Source organism: Carcharhinus amblyrhynchos, chromosome 31 (genome assembly GCF_965287045.1).
Source record: "Carcharhinus amblyrhynchos chromosome 31, sCarAmb.v2.hapA, whole genome shotgun sequence".
NCBI lineage: Eukaryota > Metazoa > Chordata > Chondrichthyes > Carcharhiniformes > Carcharhinidae > Carcharhinus > Carcharhinus amblyrhynchos.
The window spans coordinates 2558516-2578819 of record NC_137354.1 but is presented as its reverse complement, the minus strand read 5'-3'; the positions used below and the strand labels follow the sequence as shown (position 1 = coordinate 2578819).

General features: G+C 42.6%; 1 protein-coding gene across 4 annotated transcripts in view; it reads left to right on the top strand.

Annotated features, from left to right (window-relative positions):
* The window catches only part of LOC145360367 (protein transport protein Sec24C-like), a 73783-nt gene that overhangs the window by 37494 nt on the left and 15985 nt on the right, over positions 1 to 20304 (top strand). For all 4 annotated transcript variants that reach the window (XM_080215542.1, XM_080215541.1, XM_080215539.1 and 1 more), the window contains 10 exons: positions 3069 to 3207; positions 3750 to 3865; positions 5161 to 5285; positions 7543 to 7734; positions 10432 to 10525; positions 11564 to 11680; positions 13294 to 13464; positions 17108 to 17204; positions 18093 to 18238; positions 19603 to 19741. In XM_080215542.1, coding sequence (XP_080071668.1) covers positions 3069 to 3207; positions 3750 to 3865; positions 5161 to 5285; positions 7543 to 7734; positions 10432 to 10525; positions 11564 to 11680; positions 13294 to 13464; positions 17108 to 17204; positions 18093 to 18238; positions 19603 to 19741 — 1336 coding nt within the window. The remainder of the gene's footprint in view (positions 1 to 3068; positions 3208 to 3749; positions 3866 to 5160; positions 5286 to 7542; positions 7735 to 10431; positions 10526 to 11563; positions 11681 to 13293; positions 13465 to 17107; positions 17205 to 18092; positions 18239 to 19602; positions 19742 to 20304) is intronic.

Here is a 20304-nt window from a genome sequence, read left to right as displayed (position 1 = left end):
AGGAGAGAGAAGCCGCGCATATATTTCTCAAACTTGTTTTCACAAAATGGAATGTGCTGTGGGCAGCAATGGTTTATTTTATAAGCGACCTACCTTGCTGGTGCTTGCTGTCATGTTCACGTAAACGATGGTTTCTTAGCTGCTAATGCCACTGAGAAGCAGTGTACAGACTGTGCAGTCTTTAAATTGATGAAGTTTTTCTTGTCGTAGTTCTTTGTGACAATGGTTCTATTTTGCAGCTGTTGAGATGAATCCAGAAGCTGTAAGTGACACCAAGTGCTGGAGGTTAGATCAGCACATTGGATTTAGACGTTTCGAATTCCTGGATCTCACACTTGAGGTGCACTTAATGCCATCAGCATGGATTACATTTTTCCCGTTTTGGAATTAGGATAAAATTTTGGGTTGGAATAGAGCAAGGATTACGCTGCGCCTGTTTCCAAGATAGGAAATGTGAAATCATTTGACGTGAAAGCAATCAACTGCGCCTGTAAAATCCAATGATGCATTGACCACTGATGTACCAATCGCTGTGTGAGGCTGCAGTATGGAAGGAAATGGAGTAATGTCACTGTACTGTTGAAGGTGAACTAGACACCCATTTCTCTGTGTTGCCTGGAAAGGAATTGGCCACTGGAGTATGGCAAGTCTCCTCATCTCCCCAGAGCTGTTGCTTGTTAAACTGATATTTGAACAAGACTCACAGGTTTTACACTGGGCAGAGGTAGATTCAGGGCGAACTCCTGTGACGTGTCTAGGGATATTTTACTTTGAAGGTAGTATATGAATACCTGTTGTTTCAATAGGGATCATTGAGTTCCATGCAGAAAGCTTTCTGGGATTGATGGAGTGAATTGGATTTTTAGTAATTATGTTTTTTGGTTCCGCTTACACGTTGCCAGAGGATAACCGGTGACTGTTTCCCAATATGGGTGTATACAGCTTTGTTTCAAGCTTTTTGTTGTGTTGCCATTGTGCTCTGTCATATGTCCAAGCTCTGACTGATGTGCTTGCTGGAACCATTAACCTTTGCTGGCCACCCCATCCTTTCTCCAAATCATTCATAGCATTTTATCTGCTGATATCCTGACCTAGTTTACTCCATGTTCACATCCGAACACTTCACAAATAAAAGAAGCAAAGAACAAGTTAAGAAACCAACATTGGGGGTCAGACAACTTAGATGAGGATCTGTAAGGTCAGACAACTTTTATTTAGTACTGTGTCACCGATAGGAGATTCAGAAGTAAGATTGATGCATGAGACAGTTCTGGAGCATTGCATTGGTCCCAGGTTTATATTGATGACAAAAACAGAAAATGCTGGAAAATCACAATATCTATGGAGAGAGAATGGAGCCAACGTTTCAAGTCCGCGTGATCCTTGGTCCGAGTTCTGAAAATCTAAATCTAAGCAAACAGGTTTTTTAAACTCTTCTGTATTCTTCATGGAATGATAACAATTAAAATTGTAATTGCTTTGTGGCTCAGGAGGATTGAAAAATGAATTTCTAATGAAAATTCTGTAATAAATGCATGAAGTGCACCTTCCTTTGTTCTGTGGTACAATACATAAGTTTTGTTATTGGCCTTGTGTAGCCCATTTATCAAGAACTGATCGTGGCATGAAGAAAATGTGAAGAATTAGTTTTCTACCCAATTAAATATTGAAACCTTTCTTTTGATGCAAATGCTCAGCCTGTGTGTTTGCAATTATCTCTTGACAAACAAGTCATTGCTTTCACACAGTACATGTGGGATCAGTTCCTTGAGTATTTCGAACCAACAAGACCACAGGCCATATTCCATTTTGTGATTAACACCAAATCAGAACTTGTAAATGTACTTCAGGAAGTAGTGACCATTATATTGAATATGAGTGTGTCTGCCATTCTTTCTTTCTCTCTCTCTCTCTCTCTCTCTCTCTCTCTCTCTCTCTCTCTCTCTCTCTCTCTCTCTCTCTCTCTCACATGCACGCGCACCCCACCCCCTCATTCTTCCTCGTTCCCCCCTGGTCACAGAGCATGGTGCTAAGTTCCAGCAAGGTAAAGAGGTACAACATGCATTGGTCTGAGTAAGCTGTGCTGGAGTACTAGCCCACACGGACAGCAGGAAGTATTCATTGTGATTGTTGGCACAAATGGCAAAGGCACCACTTAATGTGGTTCAGCAACCATTATTATAACAAATGAGTTAAGATTCAGCATCCAGCTGAAGGAAAAAGCAGACCCAAGTTCAACAGAATGTAACAACCCAGTTAACTGGAAACAGCATGAAAGTGATGAGGTGCACCATAGGAATGTGAATATGGAACTTGCAGTCAATGCCCAACCAGCAGCAAAAATTTTGACACCTACTCAGAGCAAATGTCTCTTAAATGAAATATGGGCCCATTTAAAAACAGATGCAAGCATGATTACAGTGGACCATAGAGAAATGATTGACTTGCTAATTGAGTTGTAAGCAGAAAATTTTGGAAATATTTAGCAAGTTGGGCAGCATCTGTGGAGAAAAAAAACCAAGCTAATATTTCAGGCTGATAACTTTTCGTCACTCTTGTGGCTTGATCGAGTTATTTTGGTTGACATCTGAGTGCTGTACAGAGGGAGTGCTAAGTTGTCGGGTTTGCTGTCCTTTTAAAGAGACTTTGGAATGAGGCTGTGCTTGCCCTGTAATACTGTTTGCAGGGATGGGGTCTTTCCCTCGTGGTCTGATCAAAGTTTCCCTGGGCACTACCGAAGCAGACAATCTGATTGTGTCCCGATTGGTTTGTGGCATCTAGAGCAAGTTGTCTAGCCTGTTTGCTGATTCAATAAGTGAGAACATGTCAAAGATACTGGATTAAAGGTGCAAAGGAGCTCCCGTGGATGAAAGCAAAGTAAATCAACACACTCGTGGGTGTAAAGTTTTTGTTGCTAAGCTATCTGAACTATTTTCCGTGTCTGATTTAATCGTTGAGAAGTGAAAACATCTATAGCTTCTATGTTTCAGTGAATTTGAATTTTTGTGCTGGTGATTTGTCTTGAATCAAACTAACTAAAGTAATTGTATTTGCGTTTCATATTACAGGCACCGCCTTACATTGTCGATCATGGTGAGACAGGTCCAATAAGGTGCAATAGGTGCAAAGCTTATATGTGCCCCTATATGCAGTTTATTGAAGGTGGGCGGAGGTTCCAGTGTGCGTTCTGCAGCTGTGTCACTGAAGGTAATCTATTTTATTCTACCAGAAGCAAACTGTTGAGCTATTTGAATCCTCTTTATGTTGGGCCTCCATATAAAATGCTATTAGAGAGTAGCACTGTCATGATTACAGATGTTCATGCAGCACGGTGTTGAACAGGTCAGGGACTGCGCTTCAGAGCATACATACTCTGCTTTTCCTTTGACTTCACTGTAGTGGACAGAGCTAACATGAACCGTCTACTGGTCACATTCAAATTTCTGTTGAAGAAACCAATGATCATTTCTAACCATGGATTTGTAACGCTGAGGCTACCTGTTCTACAAGACATTTGGCATGTCATCAGATGCATGGCTCAAAGTTTTGCTGCTTAAAGATACCATTTCTGGGTTTGCGTAACTTCAATTTAAATGTAATGGAATAAACAGTATTGTGTGGATTGACCTTTTAAGGTTAGTATTCTAATGCGTGACTGATTTGCCCAAGCGCCTTTTTCATTCCTCCTAATGCTTTGTCCTGGTGGATCTGTATTGGTTGTACTGTAACTCCCATTTCTCTTCCCCCAGTACCACTTCACTATTTCCAACATTTGGATCACACTGGCAAACGAATGGACTACTATGACCGGCCGGAATTGTCACTTGGTTCCTATGAGTTTTTAGCTACTGTAGACTACTGCAAGGTATTCAATATCATTGATTATGCTTATGTATCTGCAGCCCCTCTGTAGGTAAATTGTAAGTTTTAATTCCTCCCCAATATAATTCAGTCAAACTTAATATATTGTGCGGGTTTTCTGATTGAAGTTATACCCTGAGAGTGCACGATATATCTTTCATATTGTTGTTTTGAATGTTTCAGAATTTAGGTTAACTGAGGTCAATACCTTACTGAATGTAAGATCTTTCCAGGTCTGCAATTTAATGTTGTCAGCTAGCACGACCACTTGGAGAGAATTCAGACTTGTTATTGATATCGTGTGCTTTGCTCTTGGACACTCATTTAATTGTTTTCAGATACAGGAATGCACAAACGCAGCAACTATTTTTGTCTTATTCATCCCTGGGCAGCATCTTGTGGCTGTGTTTGCATTGATACATATCCATGGCTGATTAAGCAATATCAGGAGGAATATTTATGAATGGGAATCGCTGTTAACTTGGAATATTAATTTGCAAGTTAATTTACAAGGTCCATTCCTATTGCAGATAATTGGGTGAAAGATGGGTGACACGGTGATTAGCACCAGTGCCTCTCAGCATCAGGGACGCAGGTTCAATTCCTGGTTTGGGTCATTGTCTGTATGGAGTTTGCACATTCTCCCCATGTTTGCATAGGTTTCTTCCAGGTGCTCTGGTTTCCCCCCCATAGTGCAAAGATGTGCGAGTTAAGTGGACTGGCCATGCTAAATTGCCCCTTCGTGTCAGGGGGACTAACTAGGGCAAATGCATAGGGTTATGGGGATAGGGTCTGGACGGGATTGTGGTCGATGCAGACTTGATGGGCTGAATGGCCTCCTTCTGCACTGTAGAATTCTATGATTCTGTGTTTTTGGAATCACTGTTGTATGGTGATTTCCTGCTTCAGTGTACCAAATTTTATCAAGTTGTTTCCAATGGAAGGGATGTGGGGCAGGGCAATGCTAATGTGTTGATGCATTTCTTCCGACTTTTTCAAGATAAAGCTTGAGATATGTCAACACCACCTCTATTTTCCCATCAACCTGATGATAGCATCAACAGAACTTGTACAGGATTTTCTCAATCCAAAGCTGCTTTGTTCCATTCTGTTTTCCTAGCTGAAGGTGGTGCCCAGTTGTTGGGGTGAAACTTTCCAGTTGCTCTGCTGCTCAGTATATGCCAGGGCAATGGGTGAATGTTGCAGAATTGAGCTGTGGTCAAGGTTGATGCAAGATACTTTGCCTGAAATGGATTTGAGAGCCTTCAGCTGAAATCTCATAAAGGGTTTCTTTTACAGAACAACAAAATTCCTAATCCCCCTGCTTTCATCTTTATGATTGATGTGTCTTACAATGCACTGAAGAGTGGGCTAGTTCACCTACTATGTGAAGAGCTTAAAACTCTGTTGGATTACCTTCCAAGGTGAGTGAACATTAACTGTTGTTAGATAAATGGTAATAACAGAGGCCATTCTCGGTGGTTTCTCAGTGATGTTCCTAGCATGTATCTACCCAATTGAAACAGGTTGTGACCAGTACTTAAAATGATTATACTTTAAATACATTCTCAATTTTATGCTGCTGTAAAGAAAATAATCCCAGTTACTCTTGTTTCCATGCAACTAAAGTTCCTCACCCAACAACTACCCTGCTAAACCATCTCTGACACTTTCTAAAAGCGTCACATCTTTCGTAAGTGTGGTGCTTGGAATAGAACACAGTACCTTAGCCAAGGCCTAACCAATGATTTATAAAGATATGGAACAATCTTCCCTCTGTACTCTGACTCTATTTATAATGCCAAAGATACCATATGGTTTTTATTGAACAACTTCATGACTTGTTCTGCCAAGTTCAGAGTTTGTGAATGTAATCTATCAGTCCCTGCACCATCTTAAAAATTGTACCTTTAGTTTAAATACTGTTTCTTCACATTTATCTTTCTTCCAAAACACCTCATTTCACACTTGCAATAAATTTCATCTGCCATGTGTGCTCCTCAAGTCTGTTATTCTTCTCCCCATTGTTTGCCATATTTCTGTATTTAGTGTGGTTTGAAGTCTTTGCGATTGCTCCCTGTGTACCCAAGAGCAGGTCATTAAAATACAACAAAGAGCAGTGGTCCTAATAACAAGCCTGGGAAGACAGCACTGCAGAATGCTATCCTGACAAATAATTATTTATCACAATTCTTTGCTATTACCCTTTAGCCAATTTCAAATCCAAACTTCCCCAGCAATCCCTACTGAATTGTAGAATTTTGTTTACTTCAGTCCCTCAGGGTAGTTAGTGTCCTAGGCCCAGCCATCTTCAGCTGTTTCGGTAATGACCTGCCTTCCATCATAAGATCAGAAGTGGTGATATTCACTATTCAGCGCTATTTGCGACTCCTCAGGTGTCCATGTGCAGTCAGACCTTGGCTGATAAGTGGCGAGTAAAATTCGCGTCACGAGTGCCAAGCAATGCTCATCTCTGACGAGGGAGAATCTAACCATTTCCACATGGCATTCATTGGCATTGCAATCACTGGCACCCTGATTATCAGCATCCTGGGGATTACAGTTGCCCAGAAACTGAACTGGATTAGCCATGTAAATACTGTGGCTGTGAAAGCAAGTCAGAGGCTGGAGATTCTGTGGAGAGTAATTCATCGCCTGATTCCCCAGGGCCTGTCCACCATTGACATGGAATGCTCTCCACTTGTCTGGGTGAGTGCAGATCCAACAATACAGAAGATGCTCGATACCATCCAGGTTAAAGCATCCTGCTTGATTGGAATTGCATCCATGACTTTCAACATCCATTCCCTCCAGCGCTGATGAACAGTGGCAGCAGAGTGTACCCTCGCCATGGTGCACTGCAGCCACATACCAAGATTCCTTCAGTGTTGCGTCCCATGACTTCCAACACCGATGAAGGAAAAGGGCAGCAAACCCATGGCAACACCACCACCTGCAAGTTCTCCTCCAAGCCACACATCATCCTGACTTGGAAATATATCGCTGCCCCTCCACAGTCAGTATCAAAATCCTGGAAGTCCCTCCCTAACAGTGGTGTGTCTATGCCACATGGGCTGCAGCAGTTCCAGAAGTGGAGATGCCAGCGTTGGACTGGGGTAAACACAGTTAGAAGTCTCTCAACACCAGGTTAAAGTCCAACAGGTTTATTTGTAGTAAACGCCACTAGCTTTTGGAATGCTGTTCCTTCGTCAGGTCAGTGGGTGAGGTGCCCACTCAGCTGACGAAAGAGCAGTGCTCCATAAGCTAGTGGCGTTTACTACCAAATAAACCTGTTGGACTTTAACCTGGTGTTGTGAGACGTCTCACTGCAGTTCAAGAAGGCAGCTCACCACCACTTTCTCAAGGACCAATTAGGGAGGGGCAATTAAAATAGTGGCTTAGCAGGCGATGCTTACATCCCAGTAAAGAACTAAAACAATTAGCTGAATATCTGTAATTACAATGATCAAAGAATTATCAGGTGTTCCTTCTACCCAATGAAAAATTTCTTAACTGGAATCTCCACTGCTACTGCTGCCATGTTTGACCCTGATCATTTGCTTATGCTTTGTAAGTAATATTGTTCCAGCATGGGGCAGTCAATTTAATACATAGCATTTTGGACCTAATGTGGCTTAAAGCACTGTATGCAAATTTCTAAACTTATTTCTCCTGTTCCAGGGAGGGCAATGCAGAAGAATCGGCAATAAGGGTTGGATTTGTAACCTACAACAAGGTTCTGCACTTCTACAATGTCAAGAGTTCATTGGCGCAGCCGCAGATGATGGTCGTGTCTGACATTGCTGATATGTTTGTCCCCTTGCTTGATGGGTTCCTGGTCAATGTAAATGAGTCACGGGCTGTCATAAACAGGTAAGGACTCCAAGCCAGTGCTAATCCTACAGCGTTATATCCCAGCACCTTTCAAAATGAACATCAGAGACCAGGTATTCTGGAGTCTGATGCTCGTATTCAGAGGTTTACTAGTTGTTCAGTGATGCTGTATTATAGCTGTCAAACTCTCAAACCTATTCCTTCTGGCATGAGGATAATATTTAGAAACCTAAACTGTCTTTCTTTTTAAATCTGACCTATGATGTGTAGGTTAGGTGGATTGTCCGTGCTGACTTGACCCTTAATGTCAGGGGGATTAGCAGGGTAAATAGGTGGAGTTACAGGGATAGTGCCTGGATGGGATTGTTGTCGCTGCAAGCTCAGTGGGCTGAATGACACTGTGTAGGGATTCTAAGTTATTAAAATGTTATCACTGGTGGATGATAGCACTGGGAAATGGTCTCTGCGACTTGAACATTCTGTTGGTACTCGGATGTTTAGATTTAGGCAAAGTTTAAGAGCTCCAGTTGGGCTAATTTCTCTCTGGTCTATTCCACACGTTGCCAGATTTATTGAATTTAGTTTAATCATTTACTGTGGTGATGGTTTGAACTCACAACATATATCCACATTTCGTGCTCACTACGACGGACCTTCGGCGTGGGCAACTGAGAGGATAAGGATCTAGAGGAGTATAAGGGTTGTAGAAAGGAGCTTAAAAGGGGAATTAGGAGAGCCAGAAGGGGTCATGAGAAGGCCTTGGCGGGTAAGATTAAGGAGAATCCCAAGGCCTTCTATAAATATGTGAAAAGTAAAAGGATGAGAAGGGATAGGACCTATAACAGGTGAAGGGGGAAAGGTCTGTGTGGAACCAGAAGAAATGGCAGAGGTGCTTAATGAGTACTTTGCCTCAGTATTCACGGTGGAAACTGATCTGGGAGATTTTGCTACAGGTTTGCAGCAGATGGAAAAGATTGAGTACATGGATATTAAGGAAGAGGATGTGTTAGAACTTTTGAAATCTATCAAGATAGATAAGTCGCTGGGACCAGATGGGATGTACCCCAGGTTACTGTGGGTGGTGAGGGAGGTGATTGCAGAGCCCCTGGCGATGATCTTTGCATCATCAATGGAGACGGGAGAGGTTCCGGAGGATTGGAGGTTTGCAGATGTGGTTCCTATTTTCAAGAAAGGGAACACAGCCCGGGAAATTACCGACCAGTGAGTCTGACCTCAGTGGTTAGTAAGCTGATGGAGAGGCTTCTGAGGGACAAGATTTATGAGCATTTGGAGAGGTTTAGCATGATCAGAAATAGTCAGCATGGTTTTGTCAAGGGCAGGTCGTGCCTTACAAGCCTAGTTGAGTTCTTCAAAAATGTGACTGAACACATTGACGAAGGAAGTGCAGTGGACGTGGTGTACATGGACTTCAGCAAGGCGTTTGATAAGGTCCCCCATGCAAGACTTCTTGAGAAGGTGAGAGGGCATGGGATCCAAGGGGCTTTGGCCTTGTGGATCCAGAACTGGCTTGCCTGCAGAAGGCAGAGAGTGGTTGTGGATGGGTCTTTTTCTGCATGGAGGTCAGTCACCAGTGGAGCGTCCCAGGGATCTGTTCTAGGACCCTTGCTGTTCGTCATTTTCATAAATGACCTAGATGAGGAAGTGGAGAGATGGGTTAGTAAGTTCACCGATGACACGAAGGTCGGTGGTGTTGTGGATGGTCTGGAAGGATGTCAGAAGTTGCAGCAGGACGTAAATAGAATGCAAGACTGGGCGGAGAAGTGGCAGATGGACTTCAACGCGGATAAATGTGTAGTGGTCCATTTTGGCAGGACCAATGGGATGAACGAGTACGCTATCAAGGGCAGGAGTCTTAGCAGTGTTGAAGAGCAGAAGGATCTTGGGGTCCGGGTCCACAGGACTCTTAAATCGGCCTCGCAGGTGGAGGATGTGGTCAAGAAGGCGTATGGTGTACTGGCCTTCATTAATCGAGGGATTGAGTTTAGGAGTCGGGAGGTAATGCTGCAACTTTATAGGACCCTTGTCAGGCCCCACTTGGAGTACTGTGCACAGTTCTGGTCGCCTCACTTTAGGAAGGACGTAGAAGCTATTGAAAGGGTGCAGAGGAGATTTACAAGGATGTTGCCTGGATTGGGAGGCATGCCTTATGAAGATAGGTTGAGGGAGCTGGGACTCTTCTCCCTGGAGAGACGAAGGTTGAGAGGCAACCTGATAGAGGTTTATAAAATGTTGAGAGGAATAGATAGGGTGGATTCTCAGAGGCTATTTCCCCGGGTTGAAATGGTCGCTACGAGAGGAGACAGACTTAAGGTGCAGGGAAGCAAGTACAGAGGTGATGTTAGGGGTAAGTTTTTCACTGAGAGGGTGGTGAGTGAATGGAATCGGCTGCCGTCAGTGGTGGTGGAGGCGAACTCGCTGGGGTCTTTTAAAAGACTTCTGGATGAGTATATGGGATTTAATGGGATTGGGGGTTATAGATAGGTCTATGGATTGGTGGGTGTTGATGTGATCGGCGCAACTTGTGGGCCGAAGGGCTTGTTTGTGCTGTAGTGTTCTATGATAACAATTGAGCTGCTAATCTGCAGTTTGATCTGAACATGACGTTTGGTAAATCTTGACACTGAATTGAATGTACATAGTGAGAGTCAAAGAACTAAATTAGTAAATTGAAAGATTCAATAGCAATGACAATGTAATGAATCTGCTCTTCTCCAGTTTGTTAGAACAGATTCCTGAGATGTTTGGGGATACCAGAGAGACAGAGACAGTCTTTGGGCCTGTCATTCAGGCTGGCCTGGAGGCCCTGAAGGTGAGCCTCCCTTTTATATCAAAACCTGCTTAGTATTCGTATTTCCCCAAGTAACGAGTGTTGAAAAGCCAGGTTAATGGGATTGAAAAATGTCAACACATTAAACCTTTAATGTTCACACTCTGTTCAAGGATTTGATTTTATCTCTTTTCACTGAACTCTTGCTGGTTTGTTGAAATATGCCGCATTGCAATTTCTCTTTCAGATGGGGTGAATCGTAGAATCCCTACCGTGTGAAAGAGGCCATTCAGCCAAAAGAATCTGCACTGACTCTGACAGAGCACCTTTATCCCTGCTCTTGCCCCCTGCCCTATCCTCTTTATCCCACACAATTCCCATGGCTAATCCATCTAATTTATATGTCTTGGGATACTAAGGGGCAAGTTAGAATGGCAATCCACCGTAACCTGTACGTTTTTGGACTGTGGGAGGAAACTGTAGCATCTGGAGGAAACCCACTCAGACACGGGGAAAATGTGCGAACTCCACACAGACTGTGTGTGACCCTGGGCTACGGTTGAACCCAGGTGCCTGGAGCTGTGAGGCAGCAGTGCTAACCACTGTGCCACCATGCTGCCATATTTAAGTTATACCCAGCCTTTCCTGTTTGTGCTTTCATTTGGCTGGGTGATGGGGATTATGGTTCCTTGACACATTTAGTGTTGATGCAAAGCAATGTTTTTCTCTCTGGCCTCCTCAGCTGTGTTTGATAATACTGCTCTTCCCAGGCAAAGTGGAGATGATTGAGTAAACCTGCCCCTGTCAATCCCTCCTGCAAATCCCACTGCTGTCAATGACTGGGGCTGATTTCACTTGAGCAGTTTGTCTGTAACTTTCCTCCGCTCACTGCATTCTGCTGGAGAAATGATCCTGCCTTTATTGGGGGATCTTACTGTCTGAGTTATTTTTGCTGTGCTTCATAGTGACCCATGTTTGCTGCGTGTCTTGCTTTCCCGCCAACTTGTTGCCTGACAGTCGTGTCAATGATAATTCTGACTGTTGGTTTTCTTCTCAGATTCATTTCTTTTGTACTTGCAGGCTGCAGAATGTGCTGGCAAACTGTTCATATTTCACTCAACTCTGCCTCTCGCTGAAGCACCTGGGAAACTGAAAAATAGAGATGACAAGAAGCTGATTAATACGGATAAGGAAAAAGTAGGGCGGTCCTGATGGCTTTTCTCGAACTTACAGTTTATTTGCAAGGCTTGGTATTCAAAGTAGATTGAACAATACCTTTTGGTTAATTTGAATTGTGTGTTGGGATGTGGATGAAGCCAGCAATGTCATGTTACATAGAAACATAGAAGATAGGAGCAGGTGGAGGCCATTTGGCCCTTCAAGCCTGCTCTGCCATTTATCAGGATCATGGCTGATCATCCAACTCTATAGCCTAATCCTGCTTTCTCCCCATAACCTTTGATCCCATTTGCCCCAAGTGCTATATCCAGCTGCCTCTTGAATACATTCAATGTTTTGGCATCAACTACTTCCTGTGGTGATGAATTCCACAGGTTCACCACTCTTTGGGTGAAGAAATGTCTTCTCATCTCCGGTCGTAAATGGTCTACCCTGAATCCTCAGACTGACCCCTGGTTCTGGACTCCCCCACCATCGGGAATATCCTTCCTGCATCTACCCTGTCTAGTCCAGTTAGAATTTTGTAAGTCTCTATGAGATCCCCCTCCATCATTCGTCCAACGAAAATAATCCTACCCTAGTCAATCTCTCCTCATACATCAGTCCCACCAGCCCTGGAATCAGCCTGGTAAACTTTCATTGCACTCCCTCGAGAGCAAGAACATCCTTCCTCAGAAAAGGAGACCAAAACTGCACACACTACTCTAGCTGTGACCTCACCAAGGCCCTGTATAATTGCAACAACACATTCCTGCTTCTGAACTCGAAATCTCTACAATGAAGGCCAACATACCATTTGCCACCTTTACCACCTGCTGTACCTGCATGCTTGCCTTCAGTGACTGGTGCACAAGGACACCCAGGTCCTGCTGCACACTCCCCTCTCCCAGTTTACAGCCACTCAGGTAGTAATCTGCTGCCTTGTTTTTGCTTCCAAAATGAATAACCTCACATTTATCCAAATTATACTGCATCATTAATTACTGTGTAATATGGGATTGCAGACCAGGTGGGCTTGGCTGGTTTCCATTCGGGGTGAGTATTCAGGGCCCTGTTGGGTTTTTTTCATGATTATAGTTTATCTGATGCTGGCCCACAGGCATTTAAGGAATTTAGTTTCCTGCTTTGTCAAGTTGAAACTCTCAACCTCTCGTTTGCTTGTCCTTAATGATTAGAACACTGGAGTAAAAATAACTGTGACTATCTAAATAGTTCATCTCTGCCCAATTGGATCCTGCATTTGTGCTGAACAGTGCAGAAAGTCACTGAGTGATGAGGGAAGATCAGAAGGTGAACCGATTTAAAGAAACCATGGATGGGAGCAGGTTGGGGAGGGAGTAAACATCTACATCCCCAAAGGAATGGGAGGGAATGAATGTGGATGCTGGACTTAAGAGGGAAGAGAAACTACTTGCAAGAAAAAAGTCATGTAGGAATCGTTCTTTGTGTGGTGAGAGAATTATACCTGGTGAATGCTTCAATAGTCCAGCTCAGTGAGGAGTAATCCATGAACCATGGGGGAAAAAAACCATGGCAAATAAAACACTCCTGCACAGAAACAGAAGTTGATTGTGTGCCTTGATTATTTATACATGGCTCCATTTCTTTAACGTGTGCGTTTGTTGTTACAGGTCCTGTTCCAACCTCAGACAAACTTTTACAATAACTTAGCCAAGGAATGTGTGGCACAAGGCTGTTGTGTGGATCTCTTCCTATTCCCCAACCAGTATGTGGATGTGGCTACCTTAGGGTTGGTAACTTACCAAACTGGAGGCTCCATTTACAAGTACACTTACTTCCAGGTAACGTTTGTAACTTGTACTGTTGATGTAGATATCCAAAAATTTTACACCCCTTCAGAGGTTTCAGTTAAACCTGCAGAAATATCAGACAGTTCTTTCGTGGCTGTTAGCGAGGAATTGTACATATTCATGTAACCTTCAGAAGATGTCACTAGCAAGACCGGCATTATCCGCCTGTCTATAGTTGCCCTTGAGAAGTTGCTGGTGAATGATTGTGAACAGCTGCAGTCTGTGTGCTGTTGGTACACCCACAGCACTGATTTGGTGTGGGGGGAGGTGCAGGGTCATTGTAACAAGTAATTCCATTTTTAGTTAACTGGCTTAAAGGATGGTGTTTTTAAATATTATTTGGAATGATTGTTAAGCCAACTTTTAAATTGATTTTTCTTATGATTTAACTTTGACTTGTGCTTTTTGAAAAATGTCTCTTGTTTGGAGACTTAAGCTCTGACTTTGAACTGTGTGTCAGAAGTCCAGATTCCTCATGCATTCTGAGTACAGGTTACGCCTTTTTACACAGACCACTGTGGATGGGGTTAAACAGAAATGGGGATGATGGATTTCAAGTGTAGTATTACGGCAAACTGTTCTGAAACTCCCTTCTTCCTTGTGTGATTTGGACTTGGGACCAAGCCCCAGATTCCTTGTGGAGCAGATCCAGATGATCCTTGACCTCGGAGGTGTAATGAAGAAGAAAGTAACTTGTATTGGCATCAATCCATCTCAGGAGATGATGAACTGCACCAAGGGTGTGTGTAAGAGAGTGTAATGGGTGGCACAGTGGTTAGCACTGCTGCCTCACAGCGCCAGGGATCCAGGTTCAATTCTAGCCTTTGTGACTGTGTGGAGTTTGCACATTCTCCTCATATCTGCATGGGTTTGCTTCGGGTGCTCCAGTTTCCTCCCACACTCCAAAGATGTGTGGGTTAGTTTCGCCATGCTAAATTGACCTTAGCATCAGGGGGGTTAGCAGGGTGAATATTTGAGATAACGGAGATGGGGCATGGGTGGTTGGTTGTTGGTGCAGGCTCAATGGACCAAATGGCTTCCTCCTGCACTGTAGGAATTCTATGATTCTCTGATAATTGTGAAGAAAAATAGGTCTGGCTACTGTGTTGTTCGCACTATTCTTGCATCAAATGGAGCAAATTGTCTGCACTTGTACATGGAGAAGAGAAAACTTGTGCTCAAAATCTTAATTAATAAACTTGGAAACCTAGCCAACATTGGAAAATTGTGCAGAAAAATGAGTAGGGAGGAGAGGGAATCTGTCTGGCTACCCGTACCATCTGAATGACATTGATAGCAACCTTAGAGAAGTCTAGCCTTGGCCTACCTAAACAGCAAGGGTTATCATTGGTACAAGATGGTGATTTTTGAGCGGAGAGTTAGGGCATTACGCTTCAACAGTTTGGGGTTTGACTTATTCCTTTTGAAAGGTGGAGTACTCAATTTGTCCTGCATTCAGCTTCTACTCAAATATCACATGGACACAACCAACCCTCCTTGTACTGGAAATTGTTCTCTTTCTTCGTTTACATAAAGGTGATGTACTTAAATTGGGAAGTAACTGTTCAGAGAAAATAGGTAGAGTTTACGACCACTTACCCTTACCTAGCAACCACATTTCATTAATATTCCTTCTGGGAAAATGCGTAAATTTTAATTTTGTTTATAACCTCAATGAGTAGTCCACTAAAAATGTTTAAAATAATCTTGCTTGTGAAAACTGCTCTGATATCATGAAGCATCAATTTGAGTAGATGAACCAATGGTATCGCTTCTTATCATTCTGATTGCCAACTTTGGGCATGTTCCTGGGAGTGTCATCACATGACCTCCAACCACCTTCCCTCATACTCACCATTGATCACTCAACATGTCTATCCTCATGGCACCGCATCTATATGTCCACTGGGAAAATGAATAGACTCATTCATCTGACTGATGGTCAGTGAAGTAGCTTCTGTTCCCATATTTGATTATTAAAGATTTTAAAAACACACCTTATTTTCCTGTGTTCTGGAGAATTAGATAGGATATAGGAGCAGAATTAGGCCATTACACCATTCGATCTTGGCTGACATGCTCCTCATCTCTATTTTCCTGCCCTCTCCCTGTAACCTTTCAACCCATTACCAATTAAAAATCTAACTCCTCCTTAAATTTACTCTTGGTCCCAGCATCCACTGCACTTTATGGTAGCGAATTCCACAGATTCACAATCCTTTGGGAGAAGTAGTTCCACGTTAACCCTGTTTTAAATTTGCTATCCCTTATCTTATGGCTATGACCTCTTGTGCTAGAATGCCCCACCAGCGGAAGCATCTGCTCTGTCTACATTAACCATACCTTTTATCATCTTGTATACCTCAGTTTAATCTCCCCTCATTCTTCTACATTCCAGAGAGTATAGGCCTAAATTGTTCAATCTCTGTTCATACGAAAGTCCCTTCATTGATCTTTAATGGGAATCCAGGAGAGCTGGCTTTTCGATCTGTTGATATGACATCCTAATTTAGCAAAGAAATCCAGAGATTAGAACTAACAGGCCCACGATGCTCCGTTACATCAAACTCGTGATAAATCTAAAGCTAAAATTGCTTTGTCACAAGGCTGTCTTTAATAAATCACACTTACAGTTTGCAACAATATGACTACAAATTATTTTCCAGGTTTACTTTATCATTAAACCTGGTTTACAAACAAACATCGCATGTTCATTCATTAAATCAGCACAGAGTAAAAAACTCCCAATGGCATTTCTCTCTACATATTTCTGGATTTGAGCTATTGGTATTCGGCGATTTACAAGAAATGCTCTGCTTGGGTTATATTTTAGAATCCTTACAATGCAGAAAGAGTCTGCAATGACTCTCCGACAGAACATCCCCGTAAGGCTTATCCCCGTAACCCCATATACTTACCCCATTAATCCACTTGAACTACGCATCTTGGAACAGTAAGAGGCAATTTAGCATGGCCTATCCGCCAAAACTGCACATCTTTGGAGTGCGGGAGGGAACCAGGGCACCCGGAGGAAACCCACGCAGATACAGAGAGAGCATGCAAACTCCACACAGTCACCCAAGACTGGAATTGAACCTGGGTCTCTGGCACTATGAGGCAGCAATGCTGACCACTGTGCCATTATGGCAGGTTGCGGTTTTGCCCCGCGGCTTGGTGATATGTCATGAATATTGGTGTAATTGCAAATGAATTAATTGAAGAATGTAGCTGTTTGATTCACAACATACAGTGATCTGCAGTATGACGGAGAGATTTGTCTGGAAGAATTTAACTCAATTTCTTTTTTTTTAAACCTATTTTTTCATGACCTGGGAGTTATTGATAAGACCAGCATTTTTTTGCCCATCCCTAATTAAGGTTGAATTGAGTGGTTTGCTAGGCCATTTCACAGGATAGTTAAGAGTCAACCACATTGCTGTGTGTCTGGAATCACATAAACCAGACCAGGTAAGGACAGCAGGTTGTCTTCCCAAAAGGACATTAATGAACCCAATGGGTTTTTGCGGCAATTCTCCAAGAGAGCAATTCAAACTAAAAAGCTTGTTCCTTCCAAAGGACAAAGCAGTGTTTACTTTGTGGTATAGATTTTAAATTGCTGTTTATTTCCTTCCAGGCACAAGCAGATGGGGAGCGCTTCCTAAATGATCTGCATAGGGATGTGCGGAAAGTGATTGGGTTTGATTCAGTGATGCGGGTCCGCACAAGCACGGGTATGTTGTGAACTGACAGTGTTATTAACAATCGCATTGGATTTTTCTTTTGAAAATGTGACTGAGTACAAATTTCTCCTTGTTTACAGGTACAGATTTCTCCTTGTTTACAGGCCTGTGTATAACCTTTGTGTCTCTTTAGTTGCTTCTAAAGAGATGCACATCTTTCGCCACCGACTTGCTTTTCTGACCTATACACACTATGCAAAGCTCAATCGGAGCACTTCTTTTAAGGCGATATGCGTTTCCAGCATTTCTGAAATACAGACTAGTTGCATTGAATACCAGCAACTCATTAATAAGTGACCAAAAGGAGACTGCATTATTTAAAATGACTAAAAATAAATTTTCGACCAGCAAGGAGCTCTAATCTACGATGCTCTCATCATGTAAACCTACTGTTACCAAAGATGGATGCAGCTTTAATCTGAAAATATTTGTCGTCAGATTAATCAAATATATTAACACTTTAATTTGATAAAGCGATGCAAATAGTAAATAATTATTGGATATATTGACTCTTAATATGCACTCACCGTTAAATGCTCATTTCTTGTTGCAATTTTGGCCATACTTATCCAACATGTAAGATTGTCAGTGCACTCAGCAAGAATGGGAATCCCTTCATGAAACGCGTCCCATGACTCTGATTACACTCGATGCCCCGAGATGGATTTTAGCTCATTGTGAGTGGTGTCATGTTATATGGATTAGTTTTAGTTTGAAATGTGTTCACATGAAAGGTTGTGTTGTCTGCAGATATAACCTAGAAATTTTTGTGTTTGCAAAATCTTAGCAAAGACCACCTGGCTCTAAGTATGAAATCATGTCTCAAAATTTGACTTCATCGTTAGCTGTGGTGACATCAAAAATGTGCTTTTATTCCAGGGATTAGAGCAACTGATTTCTTTGGCTCTTTCTATATGAGTAACACAACTGATGTTGAGCTGGCTGCGTTAGACTGTGACAAAGCTATCACTGTGGAGTTCAAACATGATGACAAATTGAATGAGGATAATGGAGCTCAAATTCAGGTGAGAAAAAAGCCATTAGATCATCGAGCAGCTAGCCTGCTTTTAATTGGTAGCATTTTTTCCGACCAGTCAGTAAGTGTTCTAGAGTATATACAATTCTGTAGTGTAACCATTTCAATGGTGGCTGGCCTGCCTGGGGAATTCTGAATCCTGAACCATCCTCTGACTACTTGGCTGAGATAGGGTGCTTACTCCATAGTAATGAATACTAGCCTCATAGTTCAGCAATATATTGCTTGAGAGCACCTTTGCTCTTGTTTAAGTTGGCTGTCTTAACTTGACTTTACACTGGTGTGATAATCATCCACAAACGTAAGCTGATATTGGACCATCAGAACTTTTCATCTGGAGTGTGCCTGGCTACCTTTTTAACTTTTGCTCCCTAATTTTCATCCACTTCACAAAGATGAGATCACATATAGATACAGGTGGAAAGGCCATTCTGAGTATTTCCATCCATCTCACCTCTTTGCTTTGCCGGGATGTTCATTCTAGGTATTTGCCCTTTGTTGTGAATCTGTGCCCTCTGTCTTGCTGTTGTTTATTTGTGTTCCAACTTGGGCCTTTCTACGCAGTTCACGATGTTATCTGTGCTTCTTAATCACTTTCTTTCAAAGCTGAAAAGTAAACGTTTCCCCAGTCTTCCCTCAGAGCTCAATTCTCAGGCTTCTGACTTTGAGCTGCTTCCAGGACTTGGCTGCTGTGACCAGACATAGATGTGTAATTCAAGCTTCACTCTGACCAAAACACTGGGCAGATTGTGCATTAAACCCTTTCACTTGTACCCTTTTGTTTTAACTACTCGAGTGAAATATCCTGTTTGCTTTGTTGATTGCATGGAATAGTGATTGGACACATTGAAAATCCAAATCCACTTTAATCCTTGTCCCCATTGAACTTCATTTCCTTTCGAGCAATTTGTGGAGTGTCAGTGGGCTTTAGCAAGCGGCCTCACAGAACCAGTAATAGAGACAAAGAACACTCGTGCTGAAATTTAAGTGTATTGAACATTCTGATAGGTTAATAGAAGTGCTGAACATTAATCTACTGCATCACAGAGAATGGAGAGAGGCCATTTGGCCTATTATGCCTGTGCCAACTCTTTGAAAAGGCCTGTTGTTCCTCTTGCCCGTATTTACCCAATTCTCCTTTCGAAAGTTAACATCGAATTTGCTTTGGACAGTGTGGTCATCTGTATTCAACACTTGTGTTTCTGATGGTGCTTTTGTTAAAGTTGGAAATGGAAGTGTTTTTCCTCGTTCTGTGCACAGTTCACTTTTTTTCAGGATGTGCTGAAGTAAATTTTAATGTTTATTTTTCTGTGTTTGACAAATGGGCATTTTCCCTTTCTTCCATTGCCACAGTGCGCTTTGCTCTACACCAGTTGCAGTGGACAGAGGAGGTTACGTATCCACAACCTATCCCTTAATTGTTGTACTCAGCTTGCCGACCTGTACAGAAACTGTGAGACTGACACACTTATCAACTACTTTGTGAAACTAGGTAAGTTTCTGCCAGAATGTTGACATTGCTTCTTTGTCAGAAATTGCCTTTATATGGAGGGCACTGAACTTGGCTCAGTGTCATCTTGCTGTGAGCTTGTCTTGGCGAATAATGCTATGTGAATTAGCTGATCTCTCAGCTCACGCTCAGGGTGTGACAGTTAGTCTTGCTGTCCCTGGGTGGGGGAGGGGGCAGTCAATCGGAATTCCTGCTCTGATAGTTATCTCTTGGGCAAGGCGAATACACAGATTTCTTCCGAGAATGGGGATTAGGTCAGACTGTGATTCCCTGCAGTCAAAATAACTTGTCTTGACGGTGCAGCCTCACAAGTCAGTTATGGTTACTCTGAGGTACTTGAAGAGAGACCTATGTGCCATTGAATTAGACTGAATGTGACACTATCCGATGGGGAGAAAGGCGGTGGAAAATGATACTGCAGCTTACTATTGAAACTAATCAACAAAATTCACGGCTGGAATCCAGTGTCTGGTTTCAAATAATTGTCAGCAGTTGGCCTGGAACAACATACAAGAGAACAACAACTCCCCAAATTCATTTCCATT